This window comes from Entelurus aequoreus, linkage group LG11 (genome assembly GCF_033978785.1).
Source record: "Entelurus aequoreus isolate RoL-2023_Sb linkage group LG11, RoL_Eaeq_v1.1, whole genome shotgun sequence".
Classification (NCBI taxonomy): Eukaryota; Metazoa; Chordata; class Actinopteri; order Syngnathiformes; family Syngnathidae; genus Entelurus; species Entelurus aequoreus.
Window position 1 is genome coordinate 41461154 of NC_084741.1, and position 22146 is coordinate 41483299.

General features: G+C 38.9%; 1 protein-coding gene across 3 annotated transcripts in view; it reads right to left on the reverse strand.

Moving 5' to 3' along the window:
• Nucleotides 1–22146, reverse strand: part of mon2 (MON2 homolog, regulator of endosome-to-Golgi trafficking) — a 68342-nt gene that overhangs the window by 13051 nt on the left and 33145 nt on the right. For 2 of the 3 annotated variants that reach the window (XM_062063286.1, XM_062063285.1), the window contains exons 16-28: nt 19477–19581; nt 19300–19380; nt 19151–19224; nt 18945–19035; nt 17214–17315; nt 14059–14169; nt 12493–12668; nt 12172–12334; nt 10003–10296; nt 9720–9918; nt 8705–9348; nt 6379–6522; nt 2657–2674 (exon numbers count right to left, since the gene is read on the reverse strand). In XM_062063286.1, the coding sequence (XP_061919270.1) occupies nt 2657–2674; nt 6379–6522; nt 8705–9348; nt 9720–9918; nt 10003–10296; nt 12172–12334; nt 12493–12668; nt 14059–14169; nt 17214–17315; nt 18945–19035; nt 19151–19224; nt 19300–19380; nt 19477–19581 (2202 nt within the window). The remainder of the gene's footprint in view (nt 1–2656; nt 2675–6378; nt 6523–8704; nt 9349–9719; nt 9919–10002; nt 10297–12171; nt 12335–12492; nt 12669–14058; nt 14170–17213; nt 17316–18944; nt 19036–19150; nt 19225–19299; nt 19381–19476; nt 19582–22146) is intronic. The other variant, XM_062063287.1, reaches the window with a different exon arrangement.

Genomic DNA, 22146 nt, shown 5'->3' on the forward strand with positions numbered 1-22146 from the left:
GATTAATTGTCATTGACCTGAAATTACGGTGGTGGAATGGTGCAATAATAGCAGTATCAAAACTGTCAAACTATTAAAATGAATTCAATCTCCCAGTGGGTAAGATTCCCTTTCAAACCCATGACGTCTCACGGGCCAAATTGAAGACATTGGAGGGCGGCACTTGACCCGCGGACAGTAGTTTGGACACCCCTGGTTTAGCTTAGTGCAATTAACTTCAAAGTAAGTACTGTACTGCAGAGACACCCACCATTGCATTAGGTTCACGTACACCATTCAATAAGATATTGGGTTTTGAGCGCAGAAGTCATTAATCAGTATTGCAGTTGCAGCCGGTCAGAATGAAAGGTGTACCTAATGATTTGTCCATAATTTATATACAGCATAGCCAACAGTTGCACGACTTTATCCCTCTGCTCCACAAGACACAAAGTAAAAGCTGCGATAAAGTCCAGCCAGGTAGAAGTGATTATGATAATGTAGTAGTAGTGCTAGGAAGGGGATTAAAGTCTGTGAAAGGGCTGAAGTCATGCGTCCATCACCATCAGCAAAAGCTGCTGCGCCCACAAAGAAACCAGGCTGGCAGAAAAGCAAATGAAAAATGGCGGCAACAAAAAAAAACCAAGATAAGATGGCTTTTGGAACAGCAAGTGACTAACAAATGTATAGATTGGCTCAATGTGTAAATAGACTGGCTTTAACAAGCTATATTAGACCTAAATAGATTTAAAATATAGGTATGGTTGTTTATACATTAGGGTAAGCACTCTAACTCTATGATCATGTTTGGACTCCTACTTTCATAGGGTAGCTTTTATGTTGACATTTACTATGAGGCTATTTTCATGGAGAAACAGTTGGTACTTGTCACGCACTTTAAAGGGGAACTGCATTTTGCATATCATTCACAACCCTTATGTAAGACAAGCACACATAATATTAAATGCATTAATGCTAAATGCTATGAAGCGCTTTAAAACACCCAAAAACATACAGTACATTCTGTAAGTGTACCTGTAACATAGTAACAGGGACATTTATAGTAACATCTAATATTTATTTTTTTGTTTATTTTAAGTATACAGCGGCGTATTCATTTCACAGACGCATCAGAAAACCTTCGCTATTTCTTTTAACAACAACAACACTACTAACGACAGACTTCATGAGAGCCAACAATGAATATTTTGGGACAAATGATCCAGAAACGTATATTTTTAAGCCTGAATAAACGAACGATGAGCTCCAAGTTTTAGAAGGTAAGTGATAAGCAAATAAAGCAATTAGCAGGATTGCTAAGTGCTAAACAAATACAAACTACGAACAAGATAAAAACTATCAATTACTGTACAACGTCTGCTCTCACTGGGATTCCGATCGATGGTATGTTTATAGCTTCCTGTTTAGATGACGAATTAACCATAATCTTCCCGAAAAAAAAAGGTGACACAAAGCGTCTTTTCGCGTCTTTCTCGTCTTCAACGAGTCTAAGTTCAGTGTCAAAGTTGACCAACTTTTCGGTTTATGACCACAACCTTCTACTACCCGGGTGAGAGGCATGAATTAAAATCTTGAATGAACTTTCACCAACTCAGCAAGTCAATATAGCTGCATATGCCAGTTACCTCTCAGTTATCACGGCGCGGCCAAAAAGTAGTTCCTCTGCGTTAGCGCTTTTTATAACAATATCGCTAATACTTGGTTAATATTCAGGTCACGAGACATAAATGTGGAGTATTGTTGGCGCTTTTTGGAGGTGTTTTAAAAAGGCTTTATGGACACAATAGAGTGGTCCTTTTAGCTGCATTGTAAGCCACCTCGTACTTGCCTTATTTTACAAATTAGAATGCATTAAAAAAAAAAGATAAACATAAGTGTTTTTGTCTTGAATAAGGATTGTGAATGATAAGAAGAAGAAAAAAAAGTGGAGTTCCCCTTTAAAGTCATTTCACTGTATTTGCTGGTTTTATATTTTGAGTAATTGGTCTGATTGTGGCTTTTATATTTTCTATAACACATTCATAACAAATGATGAATAAATGCAAAATGTACCGATGTAGGGACTCCTCAGCATCTGGGGCATTGATAGTGGTGCCCCTCTAGATGCAGCAGTTGTTGCTGCTGTCCGCTTTCTTTTGGAACATGTCATTTATATTTATTAAAGTGATTCAAAATAAAAACACTGTTTTTTTACTTGTGCAAAGAATAATACATCTGCTATCTAGAAACTACATTTGTGATGTTTTCTACTGAATTATAATAGTATAATGAGTGTACCACTGGAAAATAAATCAAATTTTTATTTTGTGTTTATCAGATTTTCTTTCTTTTTGATTTAATTTGAAAATACCATTGTGCTAATGTCTCAAAGATCCTTTATTCTTGTGAAACGTCAGCTTTATTAGGGATTAAATGAGCATTGTAGTGATGCATTGAGGCAACAGTACAAGTAGGAAAAGCAAAAAAAGGGCAACCACACAAAGGAAACCACAAATGACACGGCACAGGAAGTGTTAGCGGCAGGCAGAGCGTGGAATGAGCGAGAGGATCCCATGCACGATCCCTCATGGAGGAGAAGCTTGAATACACGAGCGGTACAGTGCAGTCGGGTAGAGTAACAAAGACAGAGGGCTGCGGGGGAGATGATGGAACTCACCGGTGCAAACAGCTGGATCTAAAACGGTTATCCAGTCAGTGAGTGGTCCCGAGGAACAGAATGAGAAGAGATGTGGACATTATAAGTGCTGTTTCCAGTACAAAATCTGCAGCGCTTTTTGTTGTTTCGATGAGTCAATGGAGTCATCCAGACAGATTTATGGGGAAACACTCAAGGTCAGTGAGCAGCGAGCCAAAAAAGACCACCCGCAACATCTGTTTGGCTGTCTGACCCTCTTAGTTAAACAATGTTAAGACATATCGAGATGGGGAAATAGGACAGAATTAGGGGGTGTTAGTAGTGGAAATGTTTATTAGCGGGATTGCCCCAGGCTGCTTGGTGTTAGATGGTGAAGAGAGAGCACATGCTGGATTTCAAGTACAATTGAGCCTCTGAAGTCAGACTAAATCTGATTTGTTCCAATATAGCCTGAGTAAATCATGCAGTGTGAATTATCTGTTCCTGGGTCAAACTGCCGCCATCATGAAACCTTTCTACACTGTGCCGTTTTGCAGTAGGTCCTTAAAAAACAGCAGAATGCTCATATTATATTGAGGCTCTTTGACTATTGCTTTTTACACTAGGTAGGGTTGGATACTGCTCCCATCCCGGGGCCAGGTAATTGATACCAGTACTCAACGGTACCAATTGTGGGTACTTTTGTGTGGGTTAATAAATGTTAGTTGGAGTTTTTTGGGGGTTTTTTTACCAAATTTGGTGGTATTTAAATCGCAATGTAAAATCGCTAATGCTAATAATAGCCTGTCTATGGAAAATCTTATGTAAATAAGCATCAAGCTCGCACCTTTTGGAAGAGTGGAGCCTTTTCTACCAAGGATACTGGCTTTGTCGGTAGTAAAAATTGCAACATTACTGTAAATGCCGGATTATAAGCAGCTACTTTTTCCTTACTCGTTGAACCGTGCATCTTAAAAGACAGCAAGTAATTTATGGATAGTAAAAATAATTTTGTAAAAAAAAAAAAAAAGCAAAAACACTGACAGGGTGTTTTATTGCTTGTTCTGTGGTGCCATCTTTTGGACGAATTTGCTCACTGCAGCTGCTGCAGAGTCTTTCTATTTGTCAGTAGTCCTTTTTATTTATTTTTCAACCGGAATGCTATTCAGTCTTATAACCGTCCATAGCGGTACTACTCATATGGATTCTTCATTCATCACTCTCAGCAATGTTTGTAAGTTTTACAATATAACTAAAACTGTTTATACTTACTAAACCATCCCATGTGTGATGTCTGTAGGAGTGTTTTCATGCATATTTGTATGTGCTATCGTAATGTAATGACGTTAGCATTTGCTAATATGCTAACACGTTTACGAGTGTCTGTGTTAGTATTATTAACTTTCAATGGGATTATTTTTGTATTGTTTCAATTTCACAAATTCCTCAGTAAATTTACCAGGACGTCACTATGTAAATAAACAGTTACAGAATCTTACTGTGTAAATAAATCATGTTACAATGTATATATCGCTGCTTATAGTCTAATATGGAAGAAAAAAAAAGTTATTCTAAAATTTAGTGGGTGCGGTTTATATCCCGGTGCGCTATTGTCAGAAAAATACGATGTTTGGCTGAGTCCGCCCTGAGTGCTGTCTGAGTGATTGCTCACGTGAGCCGGTCTTTAGTCTGCAACCGGACGTGACGTCACATGCAACAAAGGTATCGAAACATGGCACCGTTTGAGTTTACGTCAATCGATACTCAATAGTACAGACGGAATTCGGTCGGTGCCTATAAAAGTACTGGGTTCCGTACCCATCCCTAGCAGTAAGTCACTAAAATACCAGTTCGCTTCTGTCATATATAGGATCTTTGACCTATTACTTGTATTTTCATTAAGCTTTGTTTCTTCCCACTCCTTTTCGGACATGTTAGACTGTGAAACTGTGAACATGTAACTGCAAACCTGTTCGAAAAATCACTGTTATTTCTTTATTATTATTACTTTATTTTATTAACCATTGTTGTTGTTCTTTTGGTTTTCTTTTTCTTTTTTAACATGTCCGAAATAAATATTTACAGTACAATAAAAATACATTATGTCTATTATCCATTAGAGTGGAAACTTGATTTACAAACCCTTTTATTGGCGAACTTTTCGGTTTACTAACTTTTAGATCTGCCCAAATATGCCTCTGCGTAAATAGTTTTCCATATATTAGCTGCACAGCATATATATACGTTGCGAAATTATATACATTGCTTGATTGTTTCTAAACTGTGTCTGTAACAAGGCAGTAAAACGGCTGATCAAACAAAACAAATGTCATCGTCAGGCACCCACAAGCTGCGGAAGCTAGCTCTCCAATCAGCTAAACAGATTCAATAACTCCACGGTGACGTTTTGGTGAATTTACTGAGGGTTTTGTGAAACTGAAACAATACAAACAGAATGCCATTGTAAGTAAATTATACTAACACAGACACTCATAAACATGTTAGCATATTAGCTAATGATCGCTTTATTATATTACGATAGCACATACAAATATACATTAGGGCTGCAACAACTAATCGATTAAATCGATTAAAATTGATTATTAAAATAGTTGCCGATTAATTTAGTCATCGATTCGTTGGATCTATGCTATGCGCATGCGCTGAGTTTTTTTATTAAAAAAAATTTTTTACAATTTTTTTTTTTTTTTTTTTAATAAACCTTTATTTATAAACTGCAACATTTACAAACAGCTGAGAAACAATAATCAAAATAAGTATGGTGCCAGTATGCTGGTTTTTTTCAATAAAATACTGGATAGGATAGAAATGTAGTTTGTCCCTTCTATCCGATTATTAATCAATTAATCGAAGTAATAATCGACAGATTAATCGATTATCAAATTAATCGTTAGTTACAGCCCTAATATACATGAAAACACTCCAACAGATATCACACATAGAACGGTTTGGTAAGTATCAGCAATTTTAGTTATATTGTAAAACTTACAAATGTTGCTTGCAGTGATGAATGAAGAATTCATACGAGTAGAAACGCTGTTGACAGCTAGAAAACGGTACAGCACTACTACTTCCGGTTAAAAGCCATAAATGGAAGGAATTGGCAGCACCTGCAGTGAGCAAACACGTCCAAAAGATGGCGCTATAGCACAAACAATAACACACCTTTTCAGTGTGTTTGCTTGTTAACTATTTGCATTATGGCCTTCAGCGAAGATAAATCCATAAATTAGCCGCACAGTTTTTTTACCCCGCAGGGTTTAAAGTGTACAAAAGAATTAGCAGCTCAGTTTTAAATTAACGGTAAGTTCATAAACCGAAGTTTCACTGCACAAATTTTTAAACCTGACTAAAAAAGAATAATAAAGAAGGGAAAAGTAATTAACAGTGCTTAGCTTTTTTTTTTAAATGAGATACTAGGAACTATTTAATTAAATAGACCCGGTTTAGATACTCACTAAAATGAAGTTGTGTGTGACGACTGTGGGACTTTAGAGGCTGTACTGCACTCTGAGACAACAAGCATGAAAAAGACTTATGGCTCAATGTTTCTTTGGGATGCATTAGAGATGTTGTACAGTGAGCCAGCAAGAGAAAGCATGAGGGAGGGAACATGGCTGCAGGTTACAAATGACAGTCAAGAATAACCTGTTAGGCTTACGAAAGTCCACAAATGAGGGACACATGAGAACTTGACGGATGAGGGAGAGAGAAAAAGGGCTGATTGTTTAATTAAACAGTACCTGGTTGTATTTGGCATTGGCCACGTGTTTGGTTTCCATCCTGCCGTACTGTGGAGGCTTGCAGGAGAACTCCACGAAGAGCAGCAGCTGCTCAAAGATGGCCGGGTACATGACCTGCAGGTTCTCCGGGCCCACACAGATGGCCTGCAGCGGGGAAGAACAAACACTGCTGACATCCACCGTGGGATTACATACTGTAATACATCACTGAGCGCGGCCCACGCATTGTTTCCTGCATGTAATGTGACACAGATTCAGAAAAATAAAAGGAGTCCACGTCTGCATTTATACTTCTTATTAATGTTGGAATACTGAGGGAAATCTTATTAAAACACAACAGGATTAAGAAACGTTTACGTTTTCTGCCTTCTCAAATGTTTCCTCGACTCAACTTGGAAGACTGGGAATCTACACAGAGACTAATTTCACTGTAAAATCGTTAAACACGGTAAATGGCAGTTCTTTTTCATGTAACATGTGTTTTAAGTTATTGTTTATTTCCTCAATTGGTAGCGAGGGACGGCCTTTTTCCCTATTTTACTCAACTGCAGAGAGTGCCAGGAACCATTAGCATTGATGTGCGATACCACTGATTTCCGATCTGATATCATGTCAAATTCAGGCTGGTATCGGCGATATCGAACCGATACCGGTACTTGGTGCAAATATACCTAACAGGGCTACTAAAATTTTAAAAAGTTGTTTATTTTCAATACCATATCTATATAAAAACAACAATAGTAAAATGTACCAAAAAGAGGAACAAATCTGAATGGAATGGAAAAAGCTGTATATTTTATTAAACATAATAATATAAAGTTAAAGTACCAATGATTGTCACACACACACTAGGTGTGGTGAAATTTGTCCTCTGCATTTGACCCAAACTGACACCAAAAACACAAAGTTTTATCTTTAAATATATATAATATCCGTCTTTAGCGCCCTGCAATGAAGTGGCGACTTGTCCGGAGTGTACCCCGCCTTCCGCCCGAATGCAGCTTAGATAGGCTCCAGCAACCCCCCGTGACCCCGAAAGAGACAAGCGGTAGAAAATGGATGGATGGATCCATCTTTATCCTCTTCTTTCTTTCTTTTTTAATAAAAAAAATAGCAAAATGGCCCGTGACTTTTGCAATATGCGGCCCTGGGTGGAAACATTTTAGACACCAACTCTCAAAATAAAAATGAAATATACTTACAATATAAACAAAGTTTAAGTTAGTTAGTTAATTAAAAAAACAAAACAAAAAAATACATATATCCATCCATCCATTTTCTACCGCTTGTCCCTTTTGGGGTTGCGGGGGGTGCTGGAGCCTATCTCAGCTGCAAACGGGCGGAAGGCGGGGTACACCCTGGACAAGTCGCCACCTCATCACAGGGCCAACACATATTGACTTATTAATAAATTAGAAAAATATTAGAAGCTCTCAAAATAAAAATAAAATATATTTAAAATATAAACAAAGTTTAGTTAGTTGGTTAAGCAAAAAAAAAAAAAAAAACTCACTTGTGAATTAATTTGAAAAATTACAACAACCACGATAAACACTGTTATATGTGCAACTGAAAATTAATATTTTCGTAAAGGCAGAATTCTTGACACAATGGGTTATGCAGTTAATCATATTATTATCCGTTTTTTTTCTATTCTTACATTGGGAAAAAACAACAGCAAAAAGGTAAGAAAAAGAGCAAAAAAATCGGTATGTAATGAGAAAAATCTGAAATGTTCCAACTAATAATTAATAATATACTTTGTTAATTTACAGTATGACCTATAATACAAAGCTGAGACAATATTTGTTTTTAGCATTTTTTCTAATAAAAAAATAGCAATATGGCCCCCAGATACGTGACTTTTTCAGTGAGTGTCCCTTGGTGGAAAAAAGTTTGGACACCCCTGAACTAAAGTATCAAAAGTATCGATATTTTCATTTAAGAATTGAAATTAGAGCATAAAAATCTGATATCAGAGGTATCGATATTTCAGATTTGATCCGCACATCACACTATCCATTAAGCCAGGGGCGTTCGTGTGCACGCCTGCGTACGCGTTGACGAGACCCGGTGATATCGCCGTAAACACCAATCATTTTATTCGGGCCGGTAGAAAAATGTATTACTTAAAATTTGTACTTGTGAAAAATATAGACAATTGTCAAACATGTGTTCTGTTAGACCACTAACGGTTACATAAGCTCGCCGGTGGTGTTCTTGTTAGATTTTTTGCTTTGAAGAATGTTGCTGTGAGGAGGTTGCAAATAAATATAAATATAATAAAAATGAATGAAATAAATACAAGAGGTGTTTTTCATTTCACCTTCTGCAGAACATCAAGAGAAGTGAGCACGACTTCCTGCAGGCTGGTGAGCACGGCCTCAGTGTAGGAGGGCAGGATGAAGGGGGAGGCATCGCTGCTGATGGGCACCGACACGGCACCGTGGAGGATGACACCCAGCTTCTTCAGGTCTTCCATGCTGAAGTTGCCCTTAATGTGCTGGTACAGAGCCGGGAAAATTTGGATCAATGCCGTGAGGAACGGCTGGCTGGGGATGAAGGAGAGCTTCTCCGTCTGGCCACTGGGCGGCCTCGTGCTGTCCGTCCCTGTGCGGTACCACGTGTTCCACGCCGACCACCATAAGGCCAGGTCCTCTAAGGCCGACTCTTCCCCTGGCGGAGGGGCCTGCAGCTCGGCGCCGTTGTACCGCGTCAGCCTTTCCACGAGCGAGTCAGAGCGCACGAGAGGTCTGCCGGGACCGGACGCTGAGAGGGGATCGATAAGGACCGGGGGGACCCCTATAGCAGCAAGGGCGTCTCCTGCTCTGTCAGAGTCTTTCACGGGTGTCACGATCTGAAGGATCTCCTGAAAGCTCTTGAGGGCGGCCAGGGAGACTTCGTTGTTCTTGCTGAGCGCCGCCGACTGGATGTGGTTGAGGAGAACCTCCCAGGCCTCGAAGAAATCCCCTAGGGTAACAAGGACACACGTCACATCCATATATACATATATGTATATATACATCTCTCTCTCTCTCTATGTATGTGTGTGTGTATATATATACACATACTGTATGTAAATGTATATATATACACATATATACACACATATGTAAATGTGTGTATATACACATACACATCTATATAAACATACAGTACATATATACATACATGCATATATACATGTACACATAAGTTTTTTTTTACATGCGGACTCTTCCCCTGGCGGAGGGGCCTGCAGCTCGGGGCTTCCCTGCCCTGACCAATTTTTTTTAGCCCAATGCCGACCCCAAGTCAAAAAGTTTGGAGACCCCTGGTGTAGTAGGTTGCCCCTGACTCACCTAACTGTTGGAGGAAGTACTGCCTTGTGTTAAAAATGCGCGCCACCCCAGCAAGAGTCAGCACCCACGTCTCTGCCCACTGTTTCTCCGCTGTGTCACGCGAGTGGTGTATGAGGATGTTGCCACCGCCGGACTCGATCTTCTCTTTGTCTGCCGTGGTGGACGACTTGCGCACGCAGTCCAGCAAGTGGAACAACACCTGGTGGGAACAGGGAGGTAAAGCATTGAGCCCATAAATTAAACTATTTTCTTGTGTGAAAATGACATAATTGTTGGACGCTACCTTCCAGACCACAATGTGCCATGTTGGCTGCTGTAGCAGGGTGCCATGCGCGGCGATGGTGGAAAACAACGTCTGCCCGGCGCTTTTTCGCACAGCGGGTCTTGGGTCCACGCACAGCTCGCCCAGCTTGGCATAGAGGCATAGCCACAAGCAGTCGAAGGGAGGGGCCGGGTGGAAGGGTCTGTTCAGGGTCTCTCCTCTTTCCCGGGCCTGCTTGACCTGAGCCTCTTCATCCCTTTCCAACTCCTTTGTGATGGTTTCACCTCTTTGAAAGAAGTAGTCCGAAATGTTCCACTGTGCGGGGAAAATATGGATTACCGGTAATAGGTGTATGTCAAGACTTTCGTCCATTAGTGCACACTTGTCACTTTTAAGCGCAAATAAATATGATGTTAATACTGTTCTGTCATCTATAAAATGTCAGTGGCGCAATTAAAGGTCTCCTATTATGCAAAAAATGACTTATAAGTGTCCCTAGAGCCAGTTTGTGAGCACTAAACCTGAGAAAAATCAGAGGTGTACAAATGTTTTCCACTGCTTGGGCCATTTTGATATTTTTCATTTTGAAACTCAAGACAATATATACCATTGGATTTTTTTTTTAACTGTTAAGGCTCTCAAGTTTGGTCCCAGGCACCCAGAAGGGGTTCAATCATAGAAATGAGAAAAATAAATTACATATAATTTTTTTGTCAACGCTTAAATCTCTAGATCAACTTTAGATCTGTCGCTATAAAGTTTTTTACATTTTTTTTAATGTTTTCATGCCCTTTTTGTTAAAAAAAACCTGTTATTTATGGCAAAAATTCACAAATATGCAATATTTTCCCCAGGAAAAATGTCAAAGTGGAATATTTGATGTGCAGCAATTCGAGCCTTAAAAAGGTCAATAATTCATAATATTGATCTTGATACAATATTATTTTTGGAGCAAGGACCATTTAAAAATTGTCAGGGATCTTAAAAGGGTCCCACTCATAGAAGTGTTAAAAATAGGTCATACATTAAAAAATGTTTGTACTTTCAACACTTAAATCTCTCGATCAACTTCGGGTCTATCCGTCGATTATACGTTTTTTTTGTGTTTTTTTATGTTTTCTATTATTTGTTTTTACCCTTTTTGTCTGGAAAGACCTACCCGTATTTTACGCACTATAAGGCGCACCTAAAAACCTCCAATTTTCTCAAAAGCTGACAGTGCGCCTTATAATCCGGTGCGCCTTATATATGGACCTATATTGAGCCACAACGTGTCTCGCAACTACGGGATGCATAACGTAACCCCAGCCTCTACTGTAGCGTCTATTCTATGCGCCTTATAATGCGGTGCGCCTTATATATGAACAAAGTTTTAAAATAGGCCATTCATTGAAGGTGCGCCTTATAATCCGGTGCGCTTTATAGTGCGGAAAATACGGTAGTTTTAATGGCAAACAAAATATGCAAGCTTTTCCCCAAAAATATTTCAGAGTGGAATATTTGTGAATTAATTGGACTCTTCAATAGGTCAATAGTTCAAACATTGATTTTGATTCATTATTATTTTTCGAGCAAGGACAATTTTAAAGAAACAAAAATGCCTGCATGACAGCTTTGTGTTGTTAGTCAATATTGCAACTTTTTCTTGATTTTATTTCACCTGTACGCTCTTTTATTATGCTTTTTTAGGTAATAGTATTTTTAGAACGTGACGGGTGCTGTTAAAAAAATTAACTGCGGGACGCAACTGGCCCTCGAGCCACACTTTCCACACCTCTGATTTAAATCGTCTCCTTCACTTGTTCTACTTTTGAGAGAAACACTTTTGATGTGTGACAACATCCTTCTTAATAAACATGATACCGCCTCTGACCTGCCCCTCGCTACATGAGCCCACCCCTTGTATACATCCACTACTCTAAGGAAAAAAAAAAAATAGGCTTTGCTACACCTCTTAAAATAAATCTCTGCCAACCAATAATCTCCCAGTCAGCTACAGACAAGGGAGCTGATGTAGATGTAAAACCATGACTGTGATGTTCGCACTGGAGCTAGACTGGTGTTGCTAACGTTTGTGTCCTCCTGTCCAACTCCTGAATGTTACATTGTTTAATGCGATGTATGGCGTCTGTTTCCTTATCAAAAAAATACAGTAATATTTAAGTTAAAGGGACAAATATGGGTGTGTACCAAAAGGCCGATAGAGGTGAGGCTGATGTTGAGCTCCTGGTTCTGTAGCCCGAAACTTCCGGCTACATTCACTACGATCTGGAGGCACGTGCAAGGCATGGTGGGTAGGAAGTCGGTCACCACCAACTGCAGGCACTGGAAAGCTGTTCGGATCAATGACTCACTGACGGGGAACACAGATCCAGATGCGGTTCAGGTTCACATTTGTCAAGACGCTCCTCACATAGAATGAGTGTAGTCATAGTATATAATTAGAGCCCTTGTTATTTTAGCTGTCTAATTGAGGTTTATTTGTTCAAGGGGATGACGCTGGCTCATTACCCTTGATCATTGCGAATGGCTCCAATGACACCCAAGACGAGGGGCCAGCCGGGGCCCAGGCTGTCCCCCTGGCTCTGGAGGATCTGCAGAACACTCTCCAGCTGCTTCTGCCGGATGTCTGCGTGCAGCACATTGGACAACTCCTTCAGGGGGTTTAGCAGCAGAAGCTGCAGCCGCTGAAAGTAAGACAGCAATTTGCTTAGTTTTTCTGACATTTTTTTAATAATACTGCAATATTTAGTGTAACTCTACCCTGAGACTAGATAAGTCAGATTGACTTGAAATTTCTTACACAGCTCAATGCTGCTTTTCCAAAACAATTCTGTGTAATTTCAATGTATTTATCTGGACGACCACAACATTTTGGTGCACACATTTAGGGGATTGATAAGCACATGTCTGTAAAAACAAAAACTTACCTGGGTCACAAGGACGACTTCGTAATTGTCCATAAGTCATTTATAGGGATGGGTACCGAATTCGTTTCTTTTATAGGCACCGACCGAATTCCGTTGGTACTACCGGGTATCAATTCACATAAAATCAAACACTGCCATATTCCGATACCTTTGTTGCACGTGACGTCACATTCGGTTGCAGACTAAACAGCAGCTCACGTAAACAATCAATCAAGCACCACTTAGGGCGGACTCAGCCAAACTCTCTCGAAGTAACTTTGTAGTTTTCAACACCAACAAAGCAAGTATGCTTGGTAAAAAACGCTTGAACCTAAAGTAAGTCCCCACTCTCCCAAAATGCCCTATCCTGATGCTAATTTACATTCGATTTGCCATAGACACGCTACAAATAGCGTTAGCAATTTTACATGGCAATTTCAACACCTCCAAATTTAGTAATGAAAACTACAACTAAGATGAACGTTACAATCAAACAGCTGGTGTGTAATAAGCACAATACTTACAATATAAACACTTTGTAGGGCGCAACATAACAAATTCAGCTACTTCCTAGTGAAACAACATACCATGGATAGCCTATACAGTTCTGCCATCTATAGTCTTGGAAGTGCAACTACATTGCTAATATGACTCTAATGGTATATGAAAACAAGATATTGTATAACAACTGGACAGCACAATTATCATAATCAGCTCATTTTAAAATGTTATACAAACAAATTAAATGGTCAAACAATTAACATACATTAACACACACAAACGTACCATAAATTGGCACAGTTGAGTACCTGTATTGATTCCCTGTTACCGGGAATTGGTACCAAATCGGTTCAAATGTGAACAGTACCCATCCCTAGTCATTGACTGTTTGTTTAATGGTTATAAAACTTTATTACATGTATGCTAGCATGTCTTCCAAAGTATTTTCACCACAACCTGTAGGAGGCGCCACAATTGTCATTTAGCCCATGGAGTGTCCAACATTCGCACGCAGTGAAATGTAGCATAAAGATAAGGAACCTAAATAGAATGGAACCCATATGAATAAGGATTTTGCCTTTATGGACGCGGAGGGTCAAATGATACAATTAGACTTCTGACAACAGACTTTGACTTCTTGAGCAACGCAAAAGGTTTAGTTCGCTACCTGATTTTGGCCGAGCGGCGGCTCGTGCTTGTAGTCCAGGCCAGCTTTGATGAGAGCCGTCAGCGCCTCAGCCCCCCACTCTCTCATCCTGGAGTTCGGGTGCTGGCAGACCTGCAGGACACACCACACATACGCACAAATGCAAACACAAGCACGGAGAGTGGGGAAAAAGAAATGTTTGTAGAAGTTTGTGCGTCCTTCGTCTCTGCACGTGTGCGTGTATGGAGTAAATGTATGAAATAAAACAGGACTCCAAGTGACGATATACAAGGATGCGTTGCGACGTACAAGTGTAATCACGTGTTTGCAGAGACATACATGGAGATTCCAAGCTGAGCAGAAGAATCATGCCACTTTCAAATACTATTATTGTTAGGAATTTTCAAAACATGCTAAAAATATAAAACTCTGCTGCCTAAAATTGCCTTAGAGATAAGGGTTACAGTGCCACCTAGTGATGGGTCAAACGATGCTAAAGAATCAACATATTATAAAACAGTGACATTCGACGTGTGACAATTTATTTTTAAAAAAACGTGTGACGGATACAACTGCTGTGTTGCATCAAAATGTGTTTATCATGAAGCGCTTCTTTTGGCTCACTAGTGACGGCTTGCGCCGAAAGAAGTCAAGAAAGTGGTGTGCCGCAATTGATATCGGTATTCATCACCATCATCAATCTAAATACAGCTAAGAAAAGGGAAAAAAGACTAAATGTGGGATCATATAGGTCTTATAGTGCTATATAATATTTTCCTGTTTACTGTTTGGTTCATTGATCAGCGCTCAGTTTCATATTGCTCTCTGCACAGCTATTTGTTTGAAAAAGTATACAAATCACAGTATATTTGGTATTACATTGGAACCCCAATTTACAAACTTTTAGATGACGTCAAATATGCGAACCATGTCTCTGTAAACCAACGTTTCATTTGTTCATTTTGTGTCCCGCTGGCAGACATTTTGTATTGAAGAGAATGAGAAAGCTGGCTCGTACCACAGCAAGTTTTTAATTAAGATGAGGACAGACATTTCTGTAAAAAAATACTAAAGCGGACTTAGATCACAGCAGAGGCTTCCCCTTCTCTCCCTCTGTCTGCTTGTTTCTCTCCTCTTGTAAGCCCTCAGGCCTGGTGTTGATTTACACTAAGTGGATTTTACTTTTTAAAATGTTTTTTATAGTAGCAACATGGTTGTTTAAGTTAGGGATTTTTGTGATTTCTGATCGTTTGTGAGGGGACCAAAGGGACTTCTGTGCATGTGTTTGCAGAGCAGCGCATACAGGATAGTTTAGCTTGTCGTCGTTGTTATGGCTAATGGATAAAAGAGAAAGTCGTTATGTTTGTTTGAGATACAGTATTGTATAGCCCTGTATATTGTGTTCAAACCTTTACTAAAATATGGACATTTGTCAATGCTGGAGCCAATTATTCATAGTTACACTGTATCTTATGGAGATATTTGCTTCACTATGCAGGGCTTTCGATATACTAACCACATTCAAGAACCAATTAACCCCGTAAATCTGTAACCTTATTTGCGGGTCAAATGTAGTGACTTTTTAACCCAGCACATGGTGCCATTATAAAACACCAACACGGGATCAGCGCAGCATCAATACACTCACTGATGTTTGTTTTAGCCATCACTACAGGGTTTCTGTAGGTATCAGCCAATCTGATTTAATACTTTTGAATGCCTTTTTAATGTCTTACTGCAGATACTTATTACAACTGTCTGTATAGACAAAATTGTAAACTTTTGACAATGATAATCTTGAATAGTTGAAAAGTTTACAGTGACTGTTACTCTCTCGGGAATTAGAATTGTCTCACAAGACATTCATCTGAGAATGTACTTTTATTTGCCTGTTTTTCTGTTGTGGTAGCAGCAGCTGCCAGTTTAGTGGCGTCAGCAGAAGTTGCTTTGTTGGTCACGCCAAAAAAATGTGGCACCGTTAATCACTGACTTGTGATTAGCTAACAGCATGTGTGATTTCACCGCATTATTTTTTTTAATGCCTCTGGACATCGAGTTGAATGCTTTTCAATGCCATTTGAGGACTTAAGTTTTGCAAAATTCATTTTAATAATTTTAATGGTTTTTAATGACCTGCGGAAACACTGCACTAGCGTCACCTAGAGCTTTGTAGTAGTTTACATTTAAAAATATGCTTTAATATAGAAAAATTTGTGGAAAGCTTGGAGTAGAGGGAAGCTTTTCTTATACACTGGAATAAGTGTTATTGTACATAATTTGATGACCTTTGTAAGTGTGGACATGACTTGGACTCTTTTTTGTCACTTAAAACACAATTGGAAAATTCTTGAAGCATTAGGACTCTCCATACATATACAGATTATTTTGGCTTCTTCATTTCTGCATGATTAATAACTAACAATTTAATTGAACACTTTGTGGGACTGTAGACAAAAATGGCCCATGTCAAGGGTGTCCAAAGAGTGGGCTGGCGGCCATTTAGAGCCGGTGTTTTTTTTTTATTAGCCCACGGCTCATTGTTAGAGTAAAGTTAAACATACAATTAAACAAAGAGCAAGGATTGGAGAAAAAAATGCAATGTAAAGTGAAATGGCTACAATCTTGACACTTATAACTAATAATCAATGTCTTTAAATGTGACATTATATTTAGCTTGTAAATTTGTTTTTAAATAGTTGTGCAAATCCCTATTTTATTATGTGGCCTTTGGTGGAAAAAGTTTGGACAGCTCTTGTGTGCATGAAACCCACAGACAAAAGAGCAGAACAGATGCAGCACCAGATCCTGCTTCTGCGGCCAATCAAAACCTCCTGTTGCCAACATGAAAGTGAATAGAATGCCAGCTTAAACACTGATGGAGGAAGACATCATGACACAGCAGCCTCTTGTCTCATGTTGAAAGGGAGAAGGGAAAATACAAAGAATAGGAGAAAAAAATTGGGAGGATAAAGTATCGTTGCTTACCTTCTGCAAAACAGACAGGAATGCAACAGAAGAGGGGGAGATAGAGAAAGAAAAATGTGAAGAAAACCTTCAAACATACAATTTTTTCTACAAAAGAGAGAATGCTCTTTCGGGTGTGAGTGTTCAGAACAACAGGTTATAATGTTCAAATGTTTCACTCGACAATTGTAAGCAGGAATGGCGGAGGTTACCTCCAGTAGGTGTCCAGTCAGAGGTCTCCATAGGATTTCTATACGATCCATGTTGACCAGGCCCGTCTCCAGCAGTTTGGCCACCGCAAACAGAGACGGCTCCTAGAGACAACACATTTTAAAAGTGGATACCTTCCATCTCAGACACAGTCAAACATAAATGAAGCAATGATACAGAAAATTAATTGTGATACAGCTTGTACAGTATGTACACACTCTCGACACAAACTATGCAAACCTGACTTTTTAATGAGGTTCTAGCGGTAATATTAGATTATAAACACCAAATGGGAGATGAAAGAAGGCCCTGAAACACGTGCTTTTCATGATGTCATGAAACTGCCTTTGACCTACCTCAAGTTTGATGAGGCCCCCTCCAAGTATAAGCCCACCACTTTAGGCTTCGCTGCACATTTTAAAATGTTGCCTGGAGCTCCATCAACTATCCCGTCAGTCAGCTTTGGGAGCTTTCAGTTTAATCATTTTGGTTTTTTTCAGCAAATAATAACTTAACATGGTGTCACTGTTCAAATGTGAGTGCAATGTTAGCAAGTAAGGTTTGGGGATTAAGGTTGGATGGCCACATCATTTAATGTGGCCCATGAAAGCCTTGAAATAACATGTGTCAATAAACGACTTCATCTTTCTAACTAAGAAAGAAAAAAATACATGTATTGCAAGCAATTGCATATTTTTTAAAGTTAAATTGTATCTAATAATGCAACAAATACTATGATATCATACATTTTAAAGTTTTTGTTTTAGTAAAAATAAAAATACTAATCAATATCTGCTTGACTTATGATTTTAAAGCAAGTTTATCCACCAAATTGTAAAATGTAAAAATGAAAATAGATTTTACTATAAAAAACTGGCAGCTGCTCAGTTGCCAAAATGTTACTGTAAAAAAACAATGTTGTTTTTCATTTACAGTAATATGCTGTAAAAAAACACCATAAATTTTACGCTAAAATTGTGGACAGTTTACTAGATTATTTTTTTTTACAATGTACGTAAAAAATTATAATAATCAAATGCATACGCATTTGTGTAACAATATCATTGAGGTGAATCCCTGTAAATTCATATTTTCAGTTATGTTGAAATGTGTAAATATAACCATGTGATGTTCCTTAATGTAACCTGTTAAAACATGTCTGAAACAAATAAATCATAACAACATATTCACATATCAATCACTGTTACAAGCGGCCCTCTGAAGACAGCCATAACTGCAAAGTGGCCCTCAATGAAAACAAGTTTGACACCCCTGTAATAAATATATATATATACATACATACATACACACAGATATATATACATACATATATACACACACATGTATACACACACATGTATATATATATATATATATATATATATATATATATATATATATATATATATATATATATATATATATATATATATATATATATATATATATATATATACATATATGCATATATATATACATATATATACACACACACACGTTTTTTAGGTGTGGTGGCTTTTATTTTGCCGTGGCCATGCACCACAATCAAGTACATGGAGGGGAAACCCTGTATATGGCATATTTTATGTTTAACTGTTTGCATTCCATCATCAAGGCCAGGTTTTTTCCGTCACACTATTATTACATTATTGTGGGACCTCTGAAACATATATAAAATTGTTGACAAATAACAGCAATATGGGGCCTTTAAAAAACAAAAGGAAAATATTCACCTTGTTGTTCCCATACGCCATTTCCATGGCTTCCACGGAAAGAGAACACAGGGCGTTGATCAAGTGATGAAGGGAAACGTCATCCAGGTACCTATAATCAGATAGTACATTTGAGCCACTTTAGAATCATGAGCATCTGCTAACTTTTCCTGCACAAATGATAAGATGAAATGGTAAATTATGATGAGGAAAGAACGTGTCCTCACTGGGAACTCTCGAAAAGCCTGGAGAGAATGTTGGAGATGACAGGCAAGTCGGTCATCACGGCCGTGGTCAGCACCTAGTTCAGATGGAGACAAAGTCATCATAACGCATATAGGGTAACTTAAACATGCTTTTTTCTAGGCAAACATACCGTACTGGGTCCCTCTACAGCTCTACCGGGTTTGAGGGCGCCGCCCACGCTGGGCTTGAGTCCCAGAATCCACACTAAGTGCTGGTAGAGACACAAAAAACAACAATGTACACAGAATAGTACAATGAGTAATAAAGTAGGTACTCTGTGTTATGGAGGAGCAGCTGGTGGTCGTACCTGCAGTGTGGCCAGTACAAGCTGCCAGGAGGTGCCCAGCACTGCGCCGTGGCAGTGGGCCAGGTTCAGCAGGGTCCGCATGCACTGAATGTTCTTGGCAGTCAGCTTGGGACAGACACACACAGTAAGAACTGAGAGCAATGTACAGGTAACACACAACACAATACCAGGGATTTTTTTCCAAATATGAGTACATCTTTAATGCTACTTTATAGACAGTATGGTTGTACGGTAAACCGGTACTAATAAAGTACCGCGGTACTAATGAATATAAAAAGACACTATACTGCCTTTGAAAAATACCGGTACTTTTGTTTTTCATGCCATGGCGGCCGCCGTGGTGACATTGCTGGTAATATGACCTGAGGCGCATGGCGCTTGTCACCACAAGCATTGAGCACTTGCAAGCAGAAACAGTATGAAGAAAGAAAAGTTAGAATGGATGTATTTTGGCTTCAAAACGACAGATTAAGGTAAAGCTATAAACACTGAAGCACCACTCTATAAGCAGCGTTTTAAAACATAGCTACCTAGCGGCTAGCTATGTCCACAGTGTTTTAGCTACTTCTAAATCACTAATCCTCGCCGCCATGGTGACAAATAAACTATCATCCCTGCAGGACGAGGGATAGATAAAAAATGCCTAAATAGACATTGTAGGTGGATACAATAGCTAACCGCTAACAGCAAGCGTGCACTCCTGAATGTAAACAAATGGGTGGATCTATACAAACATCATCGTAACGATACCAAGTTCAAGAGCCGTATCTAGTCGATACTACAATCAATCAATGTTTATTTATATAGCCCTAAATCACAAGTGATCACATCCGATATTTTTTTACTATCACAATATTTTGGGCTGCGATGAGATGGCGACTTGTCCAGTGTGTACCCCGCCTTCCGCCCGAATGCAGCTGAGATAGGCTCCAGTGACCCCCCGCAACCCCGAAAAGGACAAGCGGTAGGAAATGGGTGGATGGATGGACAACATTTTTGGTAATTTTTTATAAACTCAGGAAATACGTCCCTGGACACAGTTGAACTTCAATTATGACCAATGTATGATCCTGTAACTACTTGGTATTGGATTGATACCCAAATTTAATATGTAATATCATCCAAAACGTTTGTAAAATATCCAGACAACAGAAGAATAAGTGATTATTACATTTTAACAGAAGTTTAGATAGAACATGTTAAAACAAAAAGTAAGCAGATTTTAACAGTAAATGAACAAGTAGATTATTTATTCATTTTCTACCACTTGTCCTTAATAATATTGACACAATAATAGAATGGGAAATGACACAATATGCTACTACAACTGCTCCCCTCACCTCCCAGGGGGTGATCAAGGGGATGGGTCAAATGCAGAGGACAAATTTCACCACACCTAGTGTGTGTGTGACAATCATTGGTACTTTAACTTTAACTAATATGTCAGCAGACTAATTAGGAGACTTAGTAACCGGTTTGTTTACTTATTACTAAAAGAGAAGTTGTCTAGTATGTACACTATCTTATTTAATGTCAAAATTGTTCCTTTCTGTTAAAATAAAGCCACTAATTAAATTTTTTTGTGGTACCCTTTATTTTGAAAAGTGTTAAAATACATTTTGGTACCGATACCAAAATATTGATATCGGGACAACCCAAAAAGACAGCAAACTTGGATATCATTTAGAGTAGTCAGTGTACATCTTGTATAGCAGAATAGATTTACTATCCACTGAAAATGAATCAACACAGCCAATATTGTCCAAACAGCTGGCAACACAAGTGAAAATACCTTACAGTAGACAAGGCCAAAGTATGAATGTCAAGTGTTATTTAACACCGCACTAGTGTTTGGACTGCTTATCATATCGTAAAACAGTTTCTGCTTCACAATGTCACCATGTGTGTGTTGGAGTTCATCTTGACCCACCAAGCTTGGATGTAGACAAGGCAGTTATCTTGTGACTCACTCCCTGCTATTTAGTCAATCACGTGTTGTGTCATTTATCGTGGATAGTACTGGGTCTCTGTCGGTTTCAATGAGTCAAATTTAAGACTTTTTTAAGACCATAATGAGTCAAATTGAAGACTCATTTCACATACACGGCGGGGGACGGCGTGGCGAAGTTGGTAGAGTGGCCGTGCCAGCAATCGGAGTGTTGCTGGTTACTGGGGTTCAATCCCCACCTTGTACCATCCTAGTCACGTCCGTTGTGTCCTTGGGCAAGACACTTCACCCTTGCTCTTGATGGCTGCTGGTTAGCGCCTTGCATGGCAGCTCCCGCCATCAGTGTGTGAATGTGTGTGTGAATGGATGAATGTGGAAATACTGTCAAAGCGCTTTGAGTACCTTGAAGGTAGAAAAGCGCTATACAAGTATAACCCATTTATCATTTATCATTTATCCAAGGAGTACAAAGACATTAAGGAAAATGGGAAGCCCAGAATTACTTGAAAAGTATCTAAATATATTCACCGTTATTTCAGTTTAAGGATGTGTAATGCTTTCCTGCCCCATGTTCCAAGTGTCTAAGTTTTCTTGCAGAAGGTACAAGGTGTACTTTTCCATTCTCCGGTCAACTATGCGTAAAATGGTTTGCTCTGTAGCCACAAATCATTGAATTTGCACTTTCACATCTTAATAATTTAGCCTTCTAGTAGGCTTTTATA